Source organism: Rhineura floridana, chromosome 4 (genome assembly GCF_030035675.1).
Source record: "Rhineura floridana isolate rRhiFlo1 chromosome 4, rRhiFlo1.hap2, whole genome shotgun sequence".
NCBI classification, from domain to species: Eukaryota; Metazoa; Chordata; class Lepidosauria; order Squamata; family Rhineuridae; genus Rhineura; species Rhineura floridana.
In genome coordinates, this window is record NC_084483.1 from 7102627 (window position 1) to 7128977 (window position 26351).

At 42.1% G+C, this 26351-nt stretch overlaps 1 protein-coding gene across 1 annotated transcript in view; it reads left to right on the forward strand.

Moving 5' to 3' along the window:
* Positions 1–1602: 1602 nt before the first annotated feature.
* The window catches only part of LOC133382827 (serotriflin-like), a 28951-nt gene continuing 4202 nt past the window's right edge, over positions 1603–26351 (forward strand). Inside the window, exons 1-7 of the mRNA XM_061622318.1 lie at positions 1603–1637; positions 2818–2879; positions 3913–3954; positions 9644–9754; positions 11909–11999; positions 18917–19062; positions 22969–23063. Of these exons, the coding sequence (XP_061478302.1) occupies positions 2820–2879; positions 3913–3954; positions 9644–9754; positions 11909–11999; positions 18917–19062; positions 22969–23063 (545 nt within the window). The 5' untranslated portion in view covers positions 1603–1637; positions 2818–2819. The remainder of the gene's footprint in view (positions 1638–2817; positions 2880–3912; positions 3955–9643; positions 9755–11908; positions 12000–18916; positions 19063–22968; positions 23064–26351) is intronic.

Below are 26351 nucleotides of genomic sequence, written 5' to 3' on the forward strand. Positions count from 1 at the left end.
TTCTGGCAGCCCAGCTGAGCTGAAAAGCATACAGTCGCTTTTGCGAAATATCGCAAATACAAGCAAAAAACCCACAGGAATTATTGGCATATAAGTGGTTTGCTAAGAGCGTCTCAGCCACCCACAACCATGGAGACTGGTGGTATACCTTCCCAGACATGACACATCGTTACTTGCTGTTCTGGGGAAATAAGTGGAACTGCAATCATGTGTATCTCCAGAAACGTTAATATGCATAAAGGTAGAAAAGTATACAGTCGGTTTTGCGAAATATCGCAAATACAAACAAACAAAAATACAGGAATTATAGGCATATAAGTGGTTTGCATGTTTCTTTTATCAGAGGGAATACCGCAAAGCCTGTGCTGGTCGCTTCAGCGCAGGTTGACACAGCAGCACGTGGGGCTGTTTGCCTGCATTCTCTGCCCGAGCCAAGAGCGGCCACCCCTGGGGGGGTTGTTTGCTTCCCTCAGGGGCAGCATTCCTGCCGCTGAACCGCATAACGGTCCGGGGCTGAACTCTACAGTGAATGAGCCCAAGGGTTACGGGGGATTCACCTGGCGATTACAAGCGCTGATCCCTTGCACTGCCCACAATCCCCCCGGATGGTCAGGGGCACCTGGAGACACCCCCCCCGGCCGGCACTGCTCCAGAGTGGTGAGCGACAAGGAACTCCATTACAGCCACTACTACCAAACCATCAGGAAATTCAAACTTTTGCGCTCGTACGTTCAAGCGCATGCACCTTGTGCTTTGTTACAAAGGGGGAGAGGAGCATACGTCATATTTTTGCGGACCAATTGGCTGATGGGGGGAGTGTTATGGGCGGAGCTGGGAAAAAGCGAGAAGTACGGGTCCTCTCGCTGCGTGTGTGGGTGCAAAAAAAGCGGGTTTTTTTATTGGGAAAGAGCGAACAAACAGGCAAAGTGAGGACTGTCAGATGACAAACCTGATATGGAAAACGTGGATTATCCCACTCCGTTTGGATGAGCCCTAAGTATGGCAAATAGGATAGCTCCATTGTGGAAGTTTCTCCATCATCCACAACTTTGCTTTTAAAACTTTTTGTTCCAGGGAAGGCAGTGACTGAAGCATCTCTCCTCAAGATTCTCTAAGGATCACGCACATTTGTCAAGCTCCTGGATCTCCCAAATCAGCTCCAGCACAGCTCCATTTTCTTCCTAGCTGAGGATGTTTAAGTCAGGTAATTTTACAGTGCAATCCTATATATATCTACCCATGTATAGGTTCAGTGAGACCTACTCCCAGGTAAGTGAGTATAGGATAGCAGCCTTAATAGCTCATATTAATTTTAACACTGCAATCTTACATTCATCTCTTAAGAAGAAATCCTGGTGCAGCTTAATGCAATATATTGCTATACATATTTTTAGAGAGAGAGAGAGCATTGCAATTAAACTGGGAGCTTCACAGCTGCTATTAGCGAAAAAACTTTAAGAGTTTTAAAAGAAATACAGTTTGGTACCGTTGTAGATTTTTTTGTGGCTTTTTTTTGGAAGCACTACTTTATGAAGCAGGAAGTGTTCTTGCTGTATATATAGACACACGTCTCCAGAGCAGTTTAGAACTAACTCTGCCACCCTTCAGAAGACACAGAAAAGAACTCTCTGGATAAGGTTATTTATTTATTTTCATGATTTACATACCACCCTTTGCACAAGTAAATCCCTTAGTTGTATGTCGGTTGGGTTATAGCAATACATTCTACATAGAGCTGTTTTAAAAATAAATGTAAATGTATTGCCTTCAAGTCGATTCTGACTTATGGCGACCCTACGAATAGGGTTTTCATGAGGCTGAGAGGCAGTGACTGGCCCAAGGTCACCCAGTGAGCTTCATGGCTACGTGAGGATTTGAACCCTGGTCTCCCTGATTGTAGTCCAACAGGGTAATTGCTAGAGTCTACTCTGTGGAGCACAATAGTTGTTATGTACAATTTACATTACCTTCCAGTTTGTTTCCAGGTAATTACCTACACAATCCTGGTTTGGGACCAGGATATGTGAAGGACCACCTCCTCTCATATAAATCTGCCCACCCACTATGTTCAGCATCTGTGTTCAGCAAGGGTCCCGCTCCATGTTCCACCTCCCTGGTCTCCTGGTTTGTGGACCCAGGATATAAAACTCTTCCTCTTTAAAGGATCTTGGGTGGCTTTTGCTGCTGTTAGGTTGGATTATGTATCTATTTTGTCTTTTGAATTGATTTTATGATTTTCAATTGTGAGTGGCCTTGAGAGGGCCTTTGGCCCTAAAAAATAGTTTGCTTTAAGCATGTTTATACTATCAAAAACATAAACATTTTTTCAGAGCTTGGAAAAGTTACTTTTTTGAACTACAACTCCCATCAGCCCCAGCCAGCATGGCGCTGGCTGGGGCTGATGGGAGTTGTAGTTCAAAAAAGTAAATTTTCCAAGCTCTGTATTTTTTAAAAAACCTGTTTCTTTTGCCCAGCCTGTGGTCTTTCCTGAGTCTTTATTGCTGCCTTGGTTTTGCTGCTTATGTGCTGACTTCTATCATATTGATTTTTATATTCTTGCATTTTTATTGTAATGGTTGTGTAACTTGTACTTTTATTTAGTGTGTGGGGAATCCTTGTTAGGATTAAAAGGTGAGGTATACTTTTAAAAATGCAAAACTTATCAAAGGTTACTGTAGTCACTGACTCACTACCAATAGTAGTAAAGTCTCACACTGAACTCGGTGGGACTTAATCCTGAGTAAATAAACACGTCCACAAATAATATAAGTATGTGAAGATCCCAATTACATTTGCTGATTGCTTTTGTTTCCCCAGAAATGCTTCTTTCCATCCTCTTCCTGCTCTTGGCTGCTGTGCCGCAACAATCTCTAGGACAGGTATGAATGCCTGGCAGGATGATTCTGTGTTCCAGATTAAAATTGCCAAAATTACGTTGAAGCTTATTGTGGCATAAGTAATGGTATCATATGCTCTCCCAGCATCAGTGATAACAGAAAAAAGAACTAGCATATCACTTACAATGGCCACTCCCAGCATACCTACCAATTCTGTTGTCATCGATGAACCTCCCATGTCACCCATAAATGCAAGGAATCAATAAATGGGAATAAATCTAAGGCAGGAACACCTTCACAACATAACATCCTATGCCATGCCCTCTGGGTTCATCATGACAGCAAATGCTTCAGTTCATTATTTTGTGTGGAAAGCAGGGCAGCTGACAAGGAAATAAAATGTTTCACCAACCTCGAGATAAATGGCCCCCTACTTTGCCACTCATTGACACCAGTGCTGGACATAGTAACCCTATTTTTAAACCTGACATATGAGCAAATCCTTGATCTTTTTAAGCCTCTTGCTGAATCTTTTTCAGGAATATGAATATGCTTCTTGTTTGCAGCTCTTTAAATGTCCACACTTAACCTGGAGTATCCTACATATACTTACTCAGAAGTAAGGGTGGGCAAGAAATTGGATTCAGTTCGCATTTAAAACCAAATTTATCAAATCTGTATTTTCTGAAATATTATAACTGAAACACACCCATCTTTCAAAATGTGCACTTATCCAAATTTTGTGATGCGGTTATACAACCAACCAGTCTTTATAAAAATGCATCTATTATTTTACATATTTCATGTGTATAAAATACATATATTGCTGAAAACAGCATACAAAAATGCATTATATTAGGATAACTTGCTTGCAAAAAAATGTGTACATTAGTCAAAACTCAAATGAGGAGCAGAGAACCGAAACTGACACATCATTCCATCCTTACTTAGAAGTGAATCCCAAGCTGATGAAATGAAGGAGGGCACAGATTGTGCCTTTACACAGCACGCATATGTAGCTTTGAGCTTTATTAGACTCTGTATGTGTTCAGAATGTCTTATTTTTACCATACAGGACAAAAGGAAAGTGGAAGGAAAGGAACAAGCAGTGGCTCAGGTAATTTTTGACTTAATTGACTTACAGGTAACGATGGTATTTAGACAGTGATGTGTGCATTTATTTATTCTATTAATTCACCTACTTCAAATGCAAAACATATTTATCTTACCCACCCACCCACATTTGCACACTTTACAACCGCTCTGTACTCCTCCTGATGTATAAAGCAAAACAAACAACATCTTGATGACCTGAATAATGCACGTGTGAGTGAGTGCAGATATATGTATGTATTACAGACTGCACTCCTGTGCCCCACTCACTCCCCATCACCTCCATTAACCCCCTAGTGCTTCCCCTTCTCACCCCGCACAACTACTAAGCTCCCTCTTCACCTTCCCAAACCCATTTCTGAAGCCACTTCTCTCCTCTAGCCTGCAGTCTGCTTTGCACCCTTGCTTTCACCGTTACCCCCATGCAGAAGGCTTCTCCTGTCCCTCCATTTGTGCAACTCTCCCTTGCACACAGACCACCACCTTGGTAACCTCCTGCATCTTCCACCTCTCACACATTGCAATTCCAGAGCTTGGAAAAGTTACTTTTTTGAACTACAACTCTCATCAGCTCAATCTAGTGGCCATGCTGGCTGGGGTTGATGGGAGTTGTAGTTCAAAAAAGTAACTTTTCCAAGCTCTAAAGCACCCTTTTCACCTTCTGCCCAGTTATACCATCCTCTCCTATTCTGTAGCCCCTTTCATACCTCTGCTTTTATCTTCCCCCACATTTCCATGCCTCCTACTCCCTCCTTTTTTGCAACCCCCATTGCATTCCCCATTTTCTCCTTCACCCTTTTCCTACCTCCTCCTTCCTCCTTTTCAACTCCACCTTGCACACAGACCACCCCCATTTTTTGCCTCCTCCTGTTCTGCAGACCCCTTTGCACCCCCTGTGATTATTTTTGATAATGTATCTTTAAGATGAATAGTAAGCTTGTTCAGTTAGAAAAGGTTAAGTTCAGTTGATGAATGTTATGCATATATGGGTGTTTATCTGTTAATAAAATACGTGTTCTAAATTACTACATTGAATCTGGGCCTTCATCTTGAAGACAACACATGGTACAGGAGTGAAAGTACTATGGAATAGTTGAGGGCTCTGCATCCTTTATCTCATATTATTTTTATTTATTTATTTATTTTATTTTATTTATAGACCGCCCATAGCGAATAGCTCTCTGGGCGGTGAACAGCAGAGTTAAAATACAAAGTTACAATAAAACATACAAGGTCACAACAAGGTAGAGTAAAAAACATATGAGGCAGTTGTGAAGTGTATGTGGGTGAGATAAATACTCATGTTTTGCATTTGAAGTGAATAGAAACTGGAGTTTGAGTATAGTGAGAAAGGGTTGACACTGAAAGGGGAAAAGTGGTGGTTTTAAACAATGGCAAATGTTTGAGTCAAGCAGGAATGGAGGGGCATTGAGAGGAAAATTGTGGTTTTAAATAATAACAGAGGTGTGAGTAGAATGAGCAGGGGGAGACACACAGGAAAAAATTTAAGGGTTGAGTACAGTGGGAAGGGAGTTGGTTTAAAGGCTTTGTTGTGCTAGCTTCTGTGTTGCACCTATCTCTGCTATTCCTCCTTGTTAAAACTTTTTTAAAACAATCCCCCCGTGTACCTCCGTTCCCAATCTACTCAGACCTCTCCCACTATTTTAAACCACCACTTTTCCCCACTCAGCGTCCTTCTTTTCTTGCTCCCATGTCATGGCCACTGCTGTTGTGCAACCTGCCTTTCTTTCCCCCCCCTACCCTGCTCTGACTTCATGGCAAAGCCAGCATTGAGATGAGGCACTACATATTTCTGTTGCAAAAAGGTTTGACTTCCGCCTTCATCAGCGGCTCTGGTGAAAATGAAAGGATGCTATTGCCAAGGTGGCAGTGATAGAATTTTGCAGATGGAAAGTTCAGAAGGGCTTTATTTCCTGAAGCTTAGTGATGTTGGCACTATCCTCCAGGCCATGAGGTGTTAACTCTCTTAGCTCTCTCCTTCTGTGAAGGATCAGTTGACATCTCTTCTGCAGTTATCAATAAATCTGACAGTCTGTGTTTCTCAGAATTGAAATGGTTGCTCTTTTTTGGGGGGGGGGCAACATTGCCAGACTTGTGGTTTCTAAAATATGTACATACACAGTCGATTGTAATGTTATCTATGTACTGGATATAACATTCTGGTTGTTTGCACTCAATGATATAGACTACATTGCAGGATTTGCAGGTGATGTTCTGTTTGATGTGGCATGCCCACAAAATCCTGGTGCTTTTGAAGGCAGCTGTCGCTATGAGAAAGATGATAAAGTGTTTGGAATTACAAGGATGAGATCCAGGACTGCTGAGTTATCAGCAGTGTGTTCCCCTTATAAGTGGTTTTGCAAATTGGCTTTTTAGGGATGTCTTGTTCATGTTTTCCCATAAAAAGATTTGCATAAGATGGTGCCATGTGAGTGCCCATGGCTGTGCTTGTAACTATAGGTAGTGTTCACCACTGAGTGTAAAGTTATTACAAGTGTAGCTAAAGTAGTAGAGTAGGAACTCATTTAAAGCTTGAATCCGATCATTATGTGGTATATTTGTATAAAGACATGTGACATCAAAACTGGCTAGTATTGTTGAATTGATGATGCTTGTTTAGAGACTCACTGTTAAGTAAGATGGCATTGGTGGCTTTAATATATGGTGTGAGACTATACACCTTGTATACTGAAGGTCCCAAATTGGTGGTCATCAGTATATCTTATTATAGGGCTTTCTAGAGTTTAACAGTGTGCTTTGTGAAGAAGTTCTTCCAGGAACTTGTACAATTCTTTGGTTCTACTATTATGAGGAATAAGTTTTTTTTCTTATCCACTTTCAACTGTGAACTTATCCAATTTCACTTGTGGAACTCCTTACCATCAGTAGGAACAGGACCGCTAGAAGTGTTGTCTCAGCCACACTCTGCCATGACACAACACAGCATTTATGGGTTAAGAGTCACAAATGTATTGATAACATGGGGACCTACAACAAGGCAGGGTTAACTAGGGGGCCCTGAGATCTTCAGGAGAGACCCTTCTCACGATCCCAACACCTTCACAAGTGTGACTGGTGGGGACACGAGATAGGGCCTTTTCAGTGGCTGCCCCTAGGCTCTGGAGCTCCCTCCCTAGGGAGGCAAGAATGGCCTCCTCTGTGCAGTCCTTCCGCTGACAGCTAAAGACTTTTTTCCTCCGGCAGGCCTTTGGAACTGAAGGCTTTAAGGCTAGTGACTGAAGAGGATGCTGTATGTTATTGTTTTACTTGTATGCTCCTAAACTGGGTTGCAGTATTTTAAGAGTAATTGGTTTTAACATCTTAATAGTTTAATCCTGTTTTAATGCTGATTTTATATGTTTATATGTTTTATATGTTTATAGGTTCTTAATGATATGTACTTATTTTTATCTGGAAGCCGCCTTGAGTTCCAGTTTGGAAAAAGGGCGGGGTATAAATAATAATAATAATAATAATAATAATAATAATAATAATAATAATAATAATAATAATAATAATAATAATAATAATAATAATAATAAAAGAAGAGACAAAATTCTCTGGCTGCAAGCATCTGGTCAGGAGATTAGCTGATCTGCTCCTCTTTGGCTCACCTGTTGGTACGAGGCAAGGGATCCCTGATTCCTCCACCCCTCCTCCACTGTCCAGCATTCAAAGAGATGAAACCTCCAGGGCCCAAAGGTAGATACCTTCCCCGCCCCTCAAGCCAGCTGCCAATGAAGAGTAGACTGGGCAGTAGCCCATGTGGGTGCCTCAGCGTGCTCATCAGGGCAGACTAATCTCTCCCACAAGGACACATTGAGTTCAGCAACTCAAGTGAACTTTCCCCTACCACCTGACCAAATGGTTGCATAGCCCTTGGTAGAGACCCTCCACAAACAACAGTAGACAGATGAATGCCATCATCTCGGTAGAGATGTAGAGAATCATGCCAAATCTTATACAATATATAGACTTCATCCATTGGCAATAAAGAGTGGGTGGCAGCAGCACCCCTCTGGTAGCAGCTCTGTATTTGCTGAGACAGTAGTGAGGTTGGGGAAGCTCTGGGTTGGCAATGGCAGTGTCCAGCACACACACACACTTCTCAACAAGAGTTTTCCTCCACCTTTTGTTTGCAAACAAGCAGGGTCATTCCAGGTGCTTGTAATCTTTAGCAGTGTTGGGCAGACAGCAATGCAGATGAACAAGTAGGATGCTGCCTCCTTTCCTCCACAGATGCACGGCCCTCAGTGTTGGCCTGGTGCATGGAACCATGTGAACACAACTTCCCCTTGTTCTGCATTGAGGCAAAGAGGAAGAAGGACGAGCCAGAAATACCCCCCCAGCTTCTTGCACATCACCAGCCTGCACAAACATGTGCTGTTTTGTTCTTCACTCTTCCTGAGGGGAGAGGGGTAAGGGCCAGGAGGAGTGCCCCTTCACAACTGCAACAGAGATTCTGCAGCAGCAGAGGCCAGTGTATGAGGATGTCTCCTGGCTCTTAACCCTCTCCTGGACTGTGGATGATGATGATGATTTCACTGTTCAGGTCCCATTGTGGGTTACAACAGTTTTAAAATACATCATTAAAAACAGTTAAAAACAACCTAAAATCAAAATATTTATTTATTTATTTATTAAACTTATTTATTAAACTTGTATACCGCACCATAGCCAAAGCTCTCTGGGCGGTTTACAATAACTAAAAACGAATACAATTTAAAATACAACTTTTAAAAAACAATTTAAAACACAGTTTAAAAATCTAAAACAATATAGAACACATGCTAAAATGCCTGGGAGAAGAGGAACGTCTTGGCCTGGCGCTGAAAAGATAACAGTGTTGGCGCCAGGCGCACCTCGTCAGGGAAATCATTCCATAATTTGGGGGCCACCACTGAGAAGGCCCTCTGCCTTGTTGCCATCCTCCGAGCTTCCCTTGGAGTAGGCACCCGGAGGAGGGCCTTAGATGTTGAGCGTAGTGTATGGGTGGGTTTGTATCGGGAGAGGCGTTCCATCAGGTATTGTGGCCCCAAGCCGTGTAAGGCTTTATAGGTCAAAACCAGCACCTTGAATCGAGCTTGGAAACATAAAGGCAGCCAGTGCAAGCGGGCCAGAATCGGTATGACATAAAATAGGGTGGGTCCTAAAAATATACATACAGGTGTCAAAGGCCCGGGTAAAGAAGTGTGTCTTCAGCATTTGCGAAGAACTGTACAGTGAATTTGCCAGACACACCTCAGTGGGGAGGAATTTCACAGCTTAAGAGGCCACCCCAGAGAGGACCCCCAAGCTTTGGAGGGTGGTGGAACTATCAAAAGGGCCTCCTCAGCTGATCTCAACACCTGAGAGGGTATGTAGGGAAGGAGATAGTCTTTCAGATATTCCCTAAGTCATTTAGGAATTAGGGGTTAGGTTTGCACCTACAGTGTAGTAGTGCATTGTATTTGTGCAAATGACTACTAAGGCTGGTCAAACTGGATGTGTGTGGCAATTCATTTCAAATTAGGTTAGATACTTGTTGAAGAATCAAGCATCCTGTAGTATCCTAATAGATTATTGATCGCAACATTCATGGTATATTAAAATCATGGTAGGTGTGGGGAAGTGGAATTTTTCAAATCAAAGCAATCTATGACACAAGTTTTGTTTTGTTTTTTTAATTTTAGGAGGAAGGTACAGTGATGGATCTCTCTGCAACACAGCAGCAGGAAATTCTTGACAAATTTAATGCTTTCAGGAGAGGGGTACAGCCAACTGCTCGCAATATGCTGAAAATGGTAAGACAGACGTCGCTAATGTTACTAGATGTTTGTTGCTAGATATTATTTTTTGCTATGTCACAGGCAAACGTTCAACCCTCATGACATGGGGTTTGAGATGCAGTACATCTGGAAAGAAGATCCTCCGTGGCGCAGAGTGGTAAGCAGCGGTAACGCAGCCAAAGCTCTGCTCATGGCCGGAGTTCGATTCCAACGGAAGGAGGAAGTCGAATCTCCGGTAAAAGGGGTCGAGGTCCACTCAGCCTTCCATCCATCCGTGGTCGGTAAAATGAGTACCCGGCATATGCTGGGGGGTAAAGAAAGGCCGGGGAAGGAACTGGCAATCCCACCCCATATATACGGTCTGCCTAGTAAACGTCGCAAGACGTCACCCTAAGAGTCGGAAAAGACTCGTACTATAAGTGCGGGGACACCTTTACCTTTACATCTGGAAAGCGTAGAGTCAGAAATAAGGCTCTTGAGACTAGTGCATCTGAAGTCTTTTACTGGAAATATTCAAAGCTGAGGTCTACATGTGGATTTCAGTCTTCCTCATCCTTGGAACTCCTGCTGATCCTTCATTATACTTATACTATAATTATCTGCCCATTCTCTTTCCAGAATAGTTTTACACCACAGCCAATTCAAATCCTCATTCATAGCGCCGACCCTTTCTCTTGGCCTGCTGGTTTCACAAATTTCTGCCTGGGGTGAGTCCCAGGTCTCCAGAGGCCCCGGAGAAGAGCCTTTGAGCTCCATTACCTGTGCACCAAACTGGGGGGTCTTCTTTGTTCCTTCCCAGCATCAGCGACTGCTGAATATGAGACTCAACCACTGCTTGCCCAGTTCATCAAATTTAAAAAAAGAGGAAAATAGACATTAGCAACTCTTGTGCCTGCAGTGCTGGGAAGGGTGGAGGAGATAACAGATGAGTCAACAGTTTGGACACTGAGCATTGGCTGGTGATGGGAAGGGAGCAGATAGCACTTAGTGGTGGGCCTTGGCAGATGTCCCATTGATGCTGGACCTGTCCCTACTTTTGATCCCTGTTTGAAATATTTGATGAGACTGTTCTGCATGCTTTGCCCCTCTTTGCAATGCAGCAGCTCAAAACACCACCCAGAGGTCCTTTTAAAGACCCTACCCCTTCTGTAATAGGTAGCAGGCAGAGCCAATCACTGCCAGTGATTCTATTTCCTCCACTTCTGCCTCCAGTACCACAAAATCCCTTATTCCTAGGATTGCCAACCAGCAATGGCTCTCTCCTTGACCCACCAGGTTCACTGACTTATCTGTCAGATTATTGGAGACTATTTATCATGTTTGGTCAGGTTATAACTTGACTTCACCTCCTGGCTCTGTCCAGGACACATGTATTTTTTTAAAAGCAAAAGTTGGCAACATTGCTTCATCACTCTGCATAAATGAGGAGAGGGCACCAGCAGAATGCAAAAGTCTTGCACCACACTTTCAACTTCATGAGTATCTCTCTCCCCTCTCACTTGCAAAGCGAGTGAGAAGAACACCACCCAGAAGCTGCTGCAATTCATGCAAGATGCACTAAGAGGGTTGGAAGTAGTCTTGATTCACACACCATTTGTTAATCTGTGCTATGCTTTCTGTCTTGAATTATGGGCTTCTTGCTACTCCCACACCTGGTACCAGACCTCAGTGAGTGTAAAGTGCTTAGCCTTGGCTGGACCATCATGCCCAGGGAATTTAAAAAGTCGTTGGGATTTAAACAGTTGGAAGGGGAAAATATGCTCATTGAAATTGTCTGCAGTCTGCCTCCTGTCTCTCTTGTGCTAAATTGACCCCAATCCAGCGAGGGACATGCACATGGGGATCCGGTGCATGCATCCCTCGCTGGGTAGGGGACTGGGTGCCCTGGGGGCTGCGCTCCAATCCAACAGCCAGAACTGTGCCAGCAGAGCTCTTCATAAGAAGCTAAACTCCTGGCAGCTGGCTCTTTGGAAGGGGAAATTGGGAGCCCGGATTCAGTCTCCTTTCCCCACCAAATGCACAACTGGCCAGATTTTACCTGCTTTGTGTCTGCACTGCACTCCCCTGAGTGTGTACTCCACTGTAGTGTGTGTGTGTGTGTGTGTGTGTGTGTGTGTGTGATGGCCTAAATCAAAATGTAGTTTTTTCTTCTTTGTTTGCTTTACTTAGACATGGAGTGAGAAAGCTGCCAACAGTGCAAAAAAATGGGCCCGAAAATGTATAGGAAAAAGCAGTCCCTTAGAGGAAAGAAACGTTGATGGTAAGTGATGTAAGAGACAGTTCCACACATTATGTAGAAAAATGGGGTAGCAACTGGATAAAGAAGCCAATCCAGTGGGGTATTTGGAGCAAAAAAATAGCCTGAGAGGAAAGGCTGCAGTTGTACAACCGTTGCACAACCTGTCAGATTGAAGCCCCACCCCCCTGGTGGCTATTTTTCATTAGCAACAGAAAGTGGCTAGCAAGTAAAGCCAGGGGAATATGAGGAAGGGAACCAAAACACTAGAAAAATAAGAGTTTATATGTAATCCAAGCCAAACGTGTTTCAGCCTTTGTGTATTTAGGCCTTCATCAGGGGCTGTAGATAAAAAGGCAGGGACAAATTTACTTCCATGAACATATAAAATGAAATCATACATGTAAAATCTACAGTAGGGCCCTGCTTTATGGTGCTTCGCTTTACAGCGATTTGCTAATACAGCGGTCTCAATTAGATGCAATTAGACTAAAGCTCCACTGATACGGCGCTTGTTCCACTTTTACGGCGGTTTTGGGGCATTACGCGCCATTTTATTCAATGAGTTCCGCTTTACAGCGGGTTTTGCTTTTCAGCGGGGGCCGGAACGTAACCCGTCGTACGAGTGTGGTTCTACTGTATCTATAAACCAGGGGTTCTTAACCTTTTTGGTGCCATGGGCCCCTTTGGCAGTCTGGTGAAGCCTATGGACCCCTTCTCAGAATAATGTTTCTAAATGCATAAAATAAAATACATAGGATTACAATGGAAACCAATTATATTGAAATACATTTATCAAAATATTTTAAAAAATTGTGATATAGTAATATATGTGCTTCTTTATTAACACATTAAATAACAACACAATACATTTAAAATATAGGCAAGTTAAAGTTAAATTTTATTTTTTAAAGACATATCAGTGTGAGGCTGTTGTTGATTAGCTTGAATAAGGATATTAAACTGCGGGGTGGTCTTCGACAAGGCAATATGCATGTCATGTTGGACATCCAATCCATTTTGATTTTTTTGTTTTGATGGTTACAAGTGTTGAAAATCCCGATTCGCAAAGATATATTGTTGCAAATGGAATTAAAGCTTCCATAGCTCACTTTACAAGGCGAGGATAGGCTTCTCGCAAGGAACACCAGAATTCTCCAAGGCTTTTTGAGTTAAACTCCAATTGTAGCAAGTTTTTTGTCCTAAGATCAATGAGTTCATCTTTGGCTAGGTCAACATCTTCGATATAGTTTATATCAGAAAGAAAAGGATTGCGGATCCATGGTTCAACTTTAATGCCATCAAGATAGAAATAACTTTGGAAAGAGTTCTGAAGTGTTTTCAGGTGTTCACAGATTTCTCTTTTCAAAGAAATTGACAGAGAATTTTGTATCTCAACTCCATCTTGGTAAAGCACTTCCTCCAGCATTTAAAAGTTTGCAAGGATGTCGGCCTCTCTTCTTCCATATCGGCAGCTTAGCCAAGAAAATGTGTAATTTTTCCGTAGCATCCATAATGGTGACTTCAGGACCTTGAATTGAAAGATTTATCTCATTCATATGGTTAAAAATATCTGTCAGGTAAGCCAACCCAAGGATAAAACCCTTTCTTTCAAAGTATTCCAAGAGTGGGGGGGGAGGGTTCCTTTCAGAAAAAGTGAAAATTCTGCCCTTAGTTCAAACAAGCGCTTCAACAAGTCTTGTCCTCTTGAAAGCCAGCGAATTTCGGTGTGCTAGAGAAGCACTTCATATGCTGCTCCCACTTCTTGACAAAATCTTTTTAAAATGATTCAGAGACCTGCTTCTGATAAAGTTGATGACTTTTTATAGCTGTCGACAAAACTTCTTCCAGGGTTGTTGGTTGGTTGTTGCCAGTGCATGTCTGTGTAAAAAGCAACGAGCGATGATGACATGAGGAGCTTCATTTTTCACTAAAGTCGCAAAACCAGATGTTATCACCAAGCATCGCAAGAGCTCCCTATGTGCAAAGTGTATGAAGCTTTTCTTTCCAATCAAATTTTTGTTTGGCAAAAAAACTTTTTACAATTTCCAAAACATCGGTGGCCTTTGTAGTTTCCGAAAGGGACTCACAAAATAAGAATTCTTCTTTGATGGTGTCAGCATGCACATCACAAACAAAATCAAGGAGCTGGCTACATTGAGAGATGCCTGTAGTTTCATCCAGTTGCATACTGAAGGGGAATGGCCAATTCCTCAATGACCTGCTGCAAAATGTTAAAAGAAATATCAACTATTCTAGAACGTATCACGTCATTTGACAGGGGAACCGCTTCCAGTTTTTCCCTCTGTTCCAGTCCACAAACCAGCTTGACCATTTCCAGTGCACATGGCTTTACTAAAGTCTCTCCAATAGTGTGGGGCTTCTTTTGTTTGGCAATCTGGTAAGCAACTTTATAGCATGCTTCAAGTAAAGGTTTTTGTGAAATGGCAAATCCAAGTTTTGGAAGTGGCCCAGCTTTTTCAAATTGAGCTTTCTTTGCACAAAAAACCCCTGTATCTTTACACGCATTGAACTTGCCTGGTCTACACTCGTAGCCTGCACACCTATCTGTGTTACAAAAGGCCGCGCCGCCTTACGGAGAGTTAAGAATTCTCATTTGAACTGTCCAGTTTTGCAAAACTTTAACAAACAATGAAAACGACTCACCTCCTTCCACGTATTGGTCAACAAACAATTGTAGATAGGGCATACTGGACAGCAACGTAGATGCCTGGGTCACCAATGTGGGAACACGCGACTTCACCGTTTGGTGGCTGAACGACTACTAGGCACAGAGTTGCCCGACAGTTGGCCAGCTATGTCGCACAAGCATCTGTAGACAGGAAGACTGCGATCATGTGCGATCTAGCAGCAGGTCTAATAACTACCGTAATTTCAAAGTAGTGATGAGCATAAACAATATTTCAAGATATCTGCAACAATTGTAATGTGATATGAAAATATCTGTGATTTCTATTGGTGACAAAGTCACAGGTACTGCTAATACTACTGTGGTTTGTTGCCTACGTTCATAATGGAAGGAAATGCTAAATTTCAGTTAGAGGTTAGTGAAAATAAAGATGTAAATTTTTCCCCATCCAAGTTCACGGACCCCCTGAATAGATATCCATGGACCCCTTAGGGGTCCGTGGACCCCAGGTTAAGAACCCCTGCTATAAACAATCTTTTCACTTACAATAAAGGCTGGCAAGAAGTATCTTCCAATAAGCAAACTGCTTTCACCGATGCAAACACCTCAGAAAAGAGTTAATTAGGCCTGTACATATACATATACCAAAGAGCATATTGGCCATAAAACCACTTAAGAATTGCTTGATCACAGACTTCTTGCCAGCCTTTATTGTAAGTGAAAAGATTGTTTATAGATAGATTTTACATGTATGATTTTATTTTATATGTTCATGGAAGTAAATTTGTCCCTGCCTTTTTATCTACAGCCCCTGATGAAGGCCTAAACACACATAAGAACATAAGAAGAGCCTGCTGGATCAGGCCAGTGGCCCATCTAGTCCAGCATCCTGTTCTCACAGTGGCCAACCAGGTGCCTGGGGGAAGCCCGCAAGCAGGACCCGAGTGCAAGAACACTCTCCCCTCCTGAGGCTTCCAGCAACTGGTTTTCAGAAGCATGCTGCCTCTGACTAGGGTGGCAGAGCACAGCCATCACGGCTAGTAGCCATTGATAGCCCTGCCCTCCATGAATTTGTCTAATCTTCTTTTAAAGCCATCCAAGCTGGTGGCCATTACTGCGTCTTGTGGGAGCAAATGCCATAGTTTGACTATGTGCTGAGTAAAGAAGTACTTCCTTTTGTCTGTCCTGAATCTTCCAACATTCAGCTTCTTTGAATGTCCATGAGTTCTAGTATTATGAGAGAGGGAGAAGAACTTTTCTCTATCCACTTTCTCAAGGCCATGCATAATTTTATAACTTCTATCATGTCTCCTCTGACCCGCCTTTTCTCTAAACTAAAAAGCCCCAAATGCTGCAACCTTTCCTCATAAGGGAGTCGCTCCATCCCCTTGATCATTCTGGTTGCCCTCTTCTGAACCTTTTCCAACTCCTTTTTGAGATGAGGTGACCAGAACTGTATACAGTATTGCAAATGTAGCCGCACCATAGATTTATACAATGGCATTATGATATCGGCTGTTTTATTTTCAATACCTTTCCTAATTATCGCTAGCATGGAATTTGCCTTTTTCACAGCTGCCGCACACTGGGTCGACATTTTCATCGTGCTGTCCACTACAACCCCGAGGTCTCTCTCCTGGTCAGTCACCGCCAGTTCAGACCCCATGAGCGTATATGTGAAATTAAGATTTTTTGCTCCAATATGCATAATTTTACACTTGTTTATATTGAATTGCATTTGCCATTTTTCCACCCATTCACTCAGTTTGGAGAGGTCTTTTTGGAGCTCTTCGCAATCCCTTTTTGTTTTAACAACCCTGAACAATTTAGTATCATCAGCAAACTTGGCCACTTCACTGCTCACTCCTAATTCTAGGTCATTAATGAACAAGTTGAAGAGTACAGGTCCTAATACTGATCCTTGAGGGACTCCACTTTCTACAGCCCTCCATTGGGAGAACTGTCCATTTATTCCTACTCTCTGCTTTCTGCTTCTTAACCAATTCCTTCTCCACAAGAGGAACTCTCCTCTTATTCCATGACTACTAAGCTTCCTCAGAAGTCTTTGGTGAGGTACCTTGTCAAAAGCTTTTTGAAAGTCTAAGTACACTATGTCCACTGGATCACCTCTATCTATATGCTTGTTGACACTCTCAAAGAATTCTAATAGGTTACTGAGACAGGACTTTCCCTTGCAGAAGCCATGCTGGCTCTGCCTCAGCAAGGCTTGTTCTTCTATGTGCTTAGTTAATCTAGCTTTAATAATACTTTCTACCAGTTTTCCAGGGACAGAAGTTAAGCTAACTGGCCTGTAATTTCCGGGATCCCCCCGGATCCCTTTTTGAAGATTGGCGTTACATTTGCCACTTTCCAGTCCTCAGGCACGGAGGAGGACCTGAGGGACAAGTTACGTGTTTTAGTTAGCAGATCAGCAATTTCACATTTGAGTTCTTTGAGAACTCTCGGGTGGATACCATCCGGGCCCGGTGATTTGTCAGTTTTTATATTGTCTATTAAGCCTAGAACTTCCTCTCTCGTTACCACTATTTGTCTCAGTTCCTCAGAATCCCTTCCTGGAAATATTAGTTCAGGTTCAGGGATCTGCCCTATATCTTCCACTGTGAAGACAGATGCAAAGAATTCATTTAGCTTCTCTGCAATCTCCTTATCGTTCTTTAGTACACCTTTGACTCCCTTATCATTCAAGGGTCCAATCGCCTCCCTAGATGGTCTCCTGCTTTGAATGAATGTATAGAATTTTTTGTTGTTGGTTTTTATGTTCTTAGCAATGTGCTCCTCAAATTCTTTTTTAGCATCTCTTATTGTCTTCTTGCATTTCTTTTGCCAGAGTTTGTGTTCCTTTTTATTTTCTTCATTCGGACAAGACTTCCATTTTCTGAAGGAAGATTTTTTGCCTCTAAGAGCTTCCTTGACTTTGCTCGTTAACCATGCTGGCATCTTCTTGGCCCTGGTGGTACCTTTTCTGATCTGCGGTATGCACTCCAGTTGAGCTTCTAATATAGTGTTTTTAAACAACTTCCAAGCATTTTTGAGTGATGTGACCCTCTGAACTTTGTTTTTCAGCTTTCTTTCACAAAGGCTGAAATGCGTTGGGCTTATTTTTCTAGCATTTTGGTTTCCTTCCTCATATTCCCCTGGCTATTTTTCATTAAACAACAAACAAAACCTTTGGGAGACTGTTACATGCGTAACTCTGTGGGGGCAGCAAGAGTGGTGAAGGAGTGAAGTGCCCATTATTTACTTATGCTGCACCAACATGCTTGCTCATTCATGCTACGTCATAGTTTGGCTGAACATTATGTCTGAACCAGGCCAATCAGTGACGAGAATAGCTGAAATTGTTTCTGTTGTTATTACTATTATTATCATGAGCGATTTTTCACAGAGGAAAGCAAAATTGTGCCCCTAAATGGGGTGTGCCTTCAATTATTTTCCATGGGAGCTGCGTTGGGGAGAAACTTGCCCTCAGCAATTCATAGATTCCGTCCATCTTTTTTGGCTCTATTTTCAGTACCAGACCTTCTGTTTCAAAATACTCCGGATGGAGCTTTATTCCAGACCAATTTGTGGGGAGAGGAGAATTGACAACTTCCACTCCCTCCTTCACCAATGTGCCATAATGATACTGTGCATCTGTGGCAAGCTTGGCTAACAGTTGGGAAATGATGGATGTGCTGCTGAAGAGGAAGATGAGCTGCTGCCACCACAGCTAGGTTGTTAGTGCCCCCTCCTATATCATCTGATTTGATTATGATGTACTGCCTTCAAGTCGATTCTGACTTATGGCGACCCTACGAATAGGGTTTTCATGATAAGCGGTATTCAGAGGGGTTTTTACCACTGCCTTCCTCTGAGGCTGAGAGGCAGTGACTGGCCCAAGGTCACCCAGTGAGCTTCATGGCTGTGTGGGGATTCGAACCCTAGTCTCCCAGGTCGCAGTCCAACACCTTATACCACACTGGCTCTCGTCATCTGATTTAGTCTATATATATATTGTATGATGTGGTTTTTTGGGGGTGGGGCAGGTTTAATTTGTTTTATTGTATTGTATCTTTACTAGTTGTAACCCATCCTGGTTGCAGTGAACGGTGAGTAATTAATTACAACAATAGCAATAATAATATAGACCCCTCCATTATGATGGTGGAATATTCTAAGAAATGCCTTCCCCAAATTCACCACCTGTGAATGGGGGCCACAAAATCTGGTGAGCACTTGATACTGGCCCTCGTATTAACCCTTGCATAAAACTATTTTCTCCTTCTTGCAGGAATCTTATGTGGTGAGAGTATATCACAATCAAATTTTATCAGAACCTGGCCAAACGTCATCCAACAGTGGAATAGTTCAGGGTCAACTTTCATATTTGGCAGTAAAAAAATTGCCCCAGAAAAACATTTTTTGGGGTATACTCAGGTATGAATAGAAACACAACTAACTAATCTAAAAAACTCTCTCTCTCTCTCTCTCTCTCTCTCTCTCTCTCTCTCATTTTATCTAATCTATCTGAACATTTATATCCTGCCTTTCTATGGCAAAATCAAACTCAAGGCACTTTCCAAATGAAAATAGAAATCACGACAAAAATGTAAAACAATCCTCACAATGAAATAAACAAAAATAAATAAGCAACAGTTAAAATAACTCCATAAAAACTATATCAACAATAGCAAACTAAAAGCATATTGGAGGCTCTTACTAAAAGATGCGAGCTGGCATAAAACTGTCTTAAGAGCCCACTTAAAAGAGGGCAAAGATACAGCATGTAAAATGATATTTGGGGAATACAACAGCAGAAAATAATGTACAGAATATTTTCTACTTTGATGCTGTTTAATTCATCCTTACATTTGCCATGTAACTTTGTAATGTGCATAGTTGGATCTAAAGAGCTGCTCAGAAATATTACAATACAATCATCAGTAATCATAGAAGCCAGATAACACATCAATCCCTCCGCAACCCCTCCACTCCTCCCTTGGGAAATCATTGAATAGGTCAACACTGAAAATACTAAAAAAAGGAAAAAGAAATTGTTGTTTGAGTCATTTTTACCGTGATAACCATAGCCACTTTGCTGCTGCTGACTGATAAAACAGCTGATCAGGTTTGAAGCAGCACTTCTCTGGACACATCAGGTTATTCCCCTTCCCCTTATTATGCTACAGGAGAGGCTTCTCGCAACATTCCCCATGTTTTAGGAGTACTTTATCATACGTGGATGGTGGCCACAAAAAGAAGCACTGCAAAAATATTAGAAAACCTTCACTGTGCACAGAAGATTCCCTTCATCCATTCCTTCATGATTCGGGATCGATGAGAAATTAGATTCAGTCTGAATTTAAAGTTCAATCTATCAAATTTGCACTTTTTGAGAACCGACACAACCATCCTTCAAAATGCACACTTGTCATTCTATGATTCGGTGATCCTTCAAAATAGACACTTATCTGAATTTTGCAATGAAGTTCTCCTGCCAACCACAACGATGTATGTATTAGGGGAAAGTGTGCGTAAAAATGAATATATTAGTGGAAATAACATACAAAATAGATTGTATTTGGAGCAATTGCTAGATCTATAGGGTCATCATAACCATCCCAATCCTTCTGAATAGCTGTTGGACTACAACTCCCATGATCCCTTGACCAATGGTTTAGCTGGCTGGGGATTATGGGATTTGTAGTCCAAGAACATCTGGGGACCCAAGGTTGAAGAACAATGCTCTAGATAGCAAGTGACAGCTTAGCATGATGTGGGCACCGGCAATCTGATGCTTCTGCCACTACACCACCATGCCCACACAGTGCCCTTGCCATTTGGAAGCCAGGTACACAACGCCACCCAACCTTCACTGCTCCACCGATGACGATGGGTTATTTATTTATTACATTTCTATACCGCCCCATAGCCGAAGCTCTCTGGGCGGTTTACAAAATAAAAATCAATGTACAATGTGTAATATACAATTCATATTTGGTATAATTAAAAGGAAAACACATCACATTTTAAATGAACATAAGTAAAGAATAAATCTCAACAATGTACATAACATAATAACGGAATAAATAAAACAAACCAAACACAACAATTTTTAAAATGTCTAAAAATATTCTCCAATGCCCCATTGTGCTTCTCCCCATCTAACCCCATCTTCTACAACCAATAGCACATTTCTTCCACTGTCTTTTCTCCAAGGCAACCCCAAGTTATGACTTAATGGACAGTTTAAGTTGCACTTTGTTGACATTATGCTGGTATTAAGGTCATAACAGGTCCTGGGGGAGGCCCTGAATTCAGCATTCACCCTGTTGCCGCCATCCCTCCCCCCTGCTGGCAAAGTCCCTCACATTACACCAATATCTGGACAATGGTGGAGGTGTATCTTAAAATATGCTGCACCAGGGCCTTCAAATGAATCCTAAATGTCTGTTCCTGGCATATCTGGAGCAGAGGGATGCAGCTCTAATTTACATCCTTTTTTCTATGTCTTCTACCTTCTCCTCAAACTTTGCTCTAATCTAATCTTTTATGTATATTTTAAGAAATATTTTAAACTCAGCAATAAACACACCCTTAATATCCTACCGTCTACGTTTCCTCATGCTCTTCCTTATACAACTTGCTTCTTAGCAGCTCGTTTCCATACTTTAAGTGACTATACAGTTGTCTGTATCATTTTGCCCTGTTTATTAGTCTTTTTATGCCAACATTATTTAAGATTCAGAAATGCTTTCTCTCAGATAATAAAGAAATTGGTGAGGGTGCATAAGAGGTGGTTGGGGAGGTTATAAAAGGTTCCATAACCTCCACTAGTATTTTGTGGGTAAATTCTCTGAAAATAGAAGGCGTATGAGGGAGGTGCCCCATGTAAGAAACATGCAAAATTTCAGGCAAATACATCCAGGAGGATTTGTGCTAGGTAGCTTTAAGGTTGTTGGGGGCGGGGGACTAAAATGGATTCACTTCCCTCCCTATAGTTTTGTGTGCAAGGACTGTATTATGAAAATGGCATGCATCATAGAGGTGCACCTAGGAAAGTAATCTGCAGCCTTTCAGAAGAATGAATGCAGGAAGTAGGGGGTTAAGATCAATGGTGGGGGGAGGACTTCAGGCTTGTATTCTGCTCCATTGGCACCATAAGTCACAGAAACTGAGTGCAAAGCTGATTTGACAGGAGTGGGCACATGGGACAGAGGCAAAAGGACTCGAGTCCAGCATTTTCTAAGCAAGCACCACTAATAGAGCTAGCAAAGAGCACAGAGCAGACAAAAAGGTGAAACCTTATGTCAGCAACCGTTTGCCACAGCACCATGGATGGAGGGCTCTGGTAAAATAATTCCTTCTGATAAGAAGCTAGATGTGTTTCTCACAGAAGAGCTTTCCTTCTCTTTCTTTCCCCTGTCTGGAGCATTTTTAAAAAACAAACAAACATCCAAATCTCCAAAGTGCTTTGGAGGTCCCTTCTTTGGTTTGCGGCATTTCAGAGACATCAGGCTTCAGCTCATACAAACCTCACGGAGTATGTAATCCACAGACCACACATATTCTTTGGTAATGAATCAAGCTCAAAAGATTTCTGAGAGGCTGGTGGAATTATTGACCCACTTTGTTTTAAAACATACACTGTGAAAGGATTCCAAGTACCCTTGAATGTATCTTTTGCCTTTATCCGTCGCAGTACCCTGTGGCATTCTGTTAATTTCTGAGCTGATGCTAGAGCCCATATTTTGGTTCACCAGCCCTGAAGGGTGAACAATGAGTGATAGTGCCGGTGGTGAGCAATCTCTTATTCTGCTGCTGCCAACAGAAATATGATCAAGTCCTTAAGTACGAGATTTTGTAAAGTGTGTGGGAATATTGACAATAAAGCTAAGCCTGGAGCCACTGGAACAATCTGCAACACAACGGATGAAATTTCTTGGAAGATTCTCTGCTAGAGTGAACAATTGAGCATTCACACCACATATGGAAGTACCCACCCCACATTTTACAGCCTCTCCAATAATCATGAGGCAAAAAACTATTCATGAGACTCAATTTAGCTGCTGTACAGTACCACCTTTATACTATCTTTAACATTATTTCTTTAATCCAAGCAGAAATTGTTTTTAGTGGTGGTTTAATTCACAGATTATTCTCACTTCAGTCCTTGATTTGGGATTCGTCCAAACCTTCCAGTATACTTCCAGTTAGAATGAGATTTTCTTCATATCACTTAGAAAACCATACAAGTCTATGATTGTATAACCATGAGACCAGGACTTGGAACTTTGCGTTAAAATGCACCTCTGTTTTAAAGTATTTTTCCCCACCCCACAGATTGTTTGGTATAATTCGCATGAGGTTGGATGTACATTTGCCCACTGCCCAGAGAATGAATTCCCTTTTTTTTATATGTGCCGTTTCTGCCCTTTGTAAGTATAAATTGTGATTGTATCTTCTTAATTTGCTGTTTAAGACCTCATATGCTCTCCGATGCACTCAGTGAGCTCCTTTGTATGGGGCTCCTCCATTTCAACAGAAGTAACAGATCTATGTGTGCAAAGGACTATATTCACCAATCTGCTGTTTTAACACATGAATGGAATAGTTCTTGCCTTTAGGGGCTTGTAGTTAGGAGGAGTCCCACATCTACCCAAGAATTCTTAAAGAACTCAAATGTGAAATTGCTGATCTTATAACAAAAGTATTTAACTTGTCCCTAAGATCAGCCTTCATACCCGAAGAGTGGCACATGAGATGGACATGAGAGAGAGATTTCGGTATCATCACCATATTGGTAATACCAAACTTCAAATATTATCTCTCTGAGTGGTTTCATATAGATGCTAACCACCTCAATGAACAATATTGAGACCTGCAGGATATCATAAGCAGAGCTTGGAAGATTACTTTTAAAAAGGAATAAATTACAATTACTGTTACATGACCCCAAAAAGGAATAAATTACCATTACCATTACAATTGTTCTGAAAGGAATTTATTACTTTACCGTTACTCAAAAGTAATCAATATAGTAAAGTTTCTTAAGTGCTGGCCTTGACTGCTGCACACCTAAGTTGCCTAAAACAACATTAAAAATAAACACATAGGTAATGGAATAGTTCTTTGTATCCATAAGATAGCAGCGGTGGTCTCTCCGCTGGTAAGGGAGACAGGGAGGGAGGCAGAGGCCACCGTTTAGTCTTTGCAAGTCAAATCAAGTACAACCCCCCCCACTCAGCCAGCCAGCATAATCTCTCTCATTTAACCACCTCCCAGACCCTGCCCTGCCACCAACTAAGGCACACCCACCCAAGCAAACATTTTCCCCTGGGGTGCAAAATATTCAAATGCAGCAAAGCAGCCAGGGAGGGCAATGGAGGCCGCTTTGTGTGCTAAGTATTCTCTCTCTCTCTCTCTCTCTCTCTCTGTCTCTCTCTCTCTCTCTCTCTCTCTCACACACACACACACACACACACACACACACACACACACACACACGTGTTGTCATCTCTCACCTTCACAGTTCTCTATCTCATTCTGCTGCTGCATCCTTTATCCATGTTCTTGCCCTCCAGTTCCTTTCACCCTCTCCATTTGTCTCCACCATTGTCCATTTTTAAAACAATTGTTTTCTCCACTGCATACCTTTGTGTCTCACTCTTCTCCTCCTCCCTTGTCGTCTCCTACCCACCCACAAAACACGAAGGAAGAGCAATGCTGCGCAGAAGCCCAGTTTGAGGCATATGATATTTATCCACAAATCAGAGGAGCAGAAGACGTCCCTTGCTCCCCCCCAAGTAATGCCCAAAAGTAATGCTAGAAACATTACAATTACTCCTCAAAAGTAATAAAATTATGCCTCATTCTATTACAATCAAAATGTAAAGAAATTACCCACTCGTAATAAATTACAAGTAATTTGTTTTTTGTAACCAATTACTTCCAACCTCTGATCATAAGCCAATATTCATGGGGTGGTATTCAATGCTAGTGCTACTCAGAGCAGACCCATTGAAGTTACTAGACATAACTAACTTAGGTTTATTAACTTCAGTGGGTTTACTATCAGTAGGACTTGGCTGAATACAACCCATAGTAGAACTGAAGTTCTCCAGCACCATCTATACCCCCCCCCGGAATGATTGAAAGTACTGCAACATGGTACCCTTAATTATTGTCCCAGAAGAATACCATGGTCAGCACCAAGAGGTCCACAGAACCAAGTGGGATGCACTCCCCATGTTTAGTTCCCTGCATAGATAATCAACAAACAGCCGCCGCCGTGATCACATCACGCCAGTGTTATTTCATCTACATTGGCTTCCAGTTGTTTTCCGGGCCCAATTCAAGGTGTTGGTGTTAACCTTTAAATCCCTATATGGTCTTGGCCCAGTTTACCTGAAGGAGCACCTCCAGTACCACCAATTAAGCCACCGGACTAGATCAGCCACACAGGGCCTTCTCTCAGTCCCACCAACGAAAACAGCTAGGTTGGTGGGGACTAGAGAGAGGGCATTCTCAGTGGCGGCCCCCACTCTCTGGAAATCCCTCCATTCGATCTCCACCATGCCCCTTCCCTGGATACATTTCGCCGAGCCTTAAAAACCTGGCTCTTTGGACAGGCCTTTGGGATCCCCGGGGTGGGCTAATTTTTCTATGATTGTTTTAAATTGTTTATTGATTGCCCTACATTGTTCTATACTGCTGCTATTTAAAATGGTTATGGTTGACTGCATTGTATTTTATTCTGTATTTATATTGTATTTTATCAATTTCAATGTGTACGTCGCCTAGAGTGGCTTCGGCCAGATAGGCGACACAAAAATTAAATTTTACTTACTTACTTACTTACTTACAAGGGCAACCAAGGCCATATCCATTCCAAAGCTAGTTTAAAAAACAGAATGAAAACGATCCAGACAATTAGTTTCATTCACAATCCCCTGAACGTGAGTCACCACCATGCACTCAGGTATCCTGCCCAAGAATGGGAGACTCACCAGAAAATACCCAATACAGTGGGAATTAATGAGGGCTGCTACAGCAGCAGCCTCACTACTATTTCCTTAACACAGATTTTATGCTTATCTTCTCATGACAATTCACTGATGCTGTACAAACCCCCTTGGCTACTCCACTTCTGAATGCTTTAATCGCTGAGGATGGGCAAGGGTCGAGAGTACCAATGGCTGGCCGCATTTTACTTTAGCCAAGTATTTATTTATTTATTACATCTATACCCCACTTTTCTTTCACCGTGGAACTCAAGGCAGCAACCAACACATCAGGGTGACGGTTATGCCAAGCCTCTTTCTCTCATGTGCTGTTTTTAAAATGCAAGTTCCCATTTGCACTCTGAAGTGATGCAATCAAGAAATCTTACAATCTCTGTCCATGTAACATGTCAAAACGGAAAATGGGCTGCCTTCAAGGCGATTCCGACTTATGGCGACCCTAGAAATAGGGTTTTTGTGGTAAGCGGTATTCAGAGGAAGTTTACCATCGCCTCCCTCTGAAGCTGAGAGGCAGTGACTGGCCCAAGGTCACCCAGTGAGCTTCACGGCTGTGTGGGGATTCGAACCCATAGTCCAGCCACTTAACCACTACCTCTAAAATATTTGCATGAAATTACATTCTTTCCTGCAAGTGCTGTGTTACCTTTTAAAATCAATAATTAGAAAGTAATTTGACTTTCATCAAAACCACAATTCTGTGGT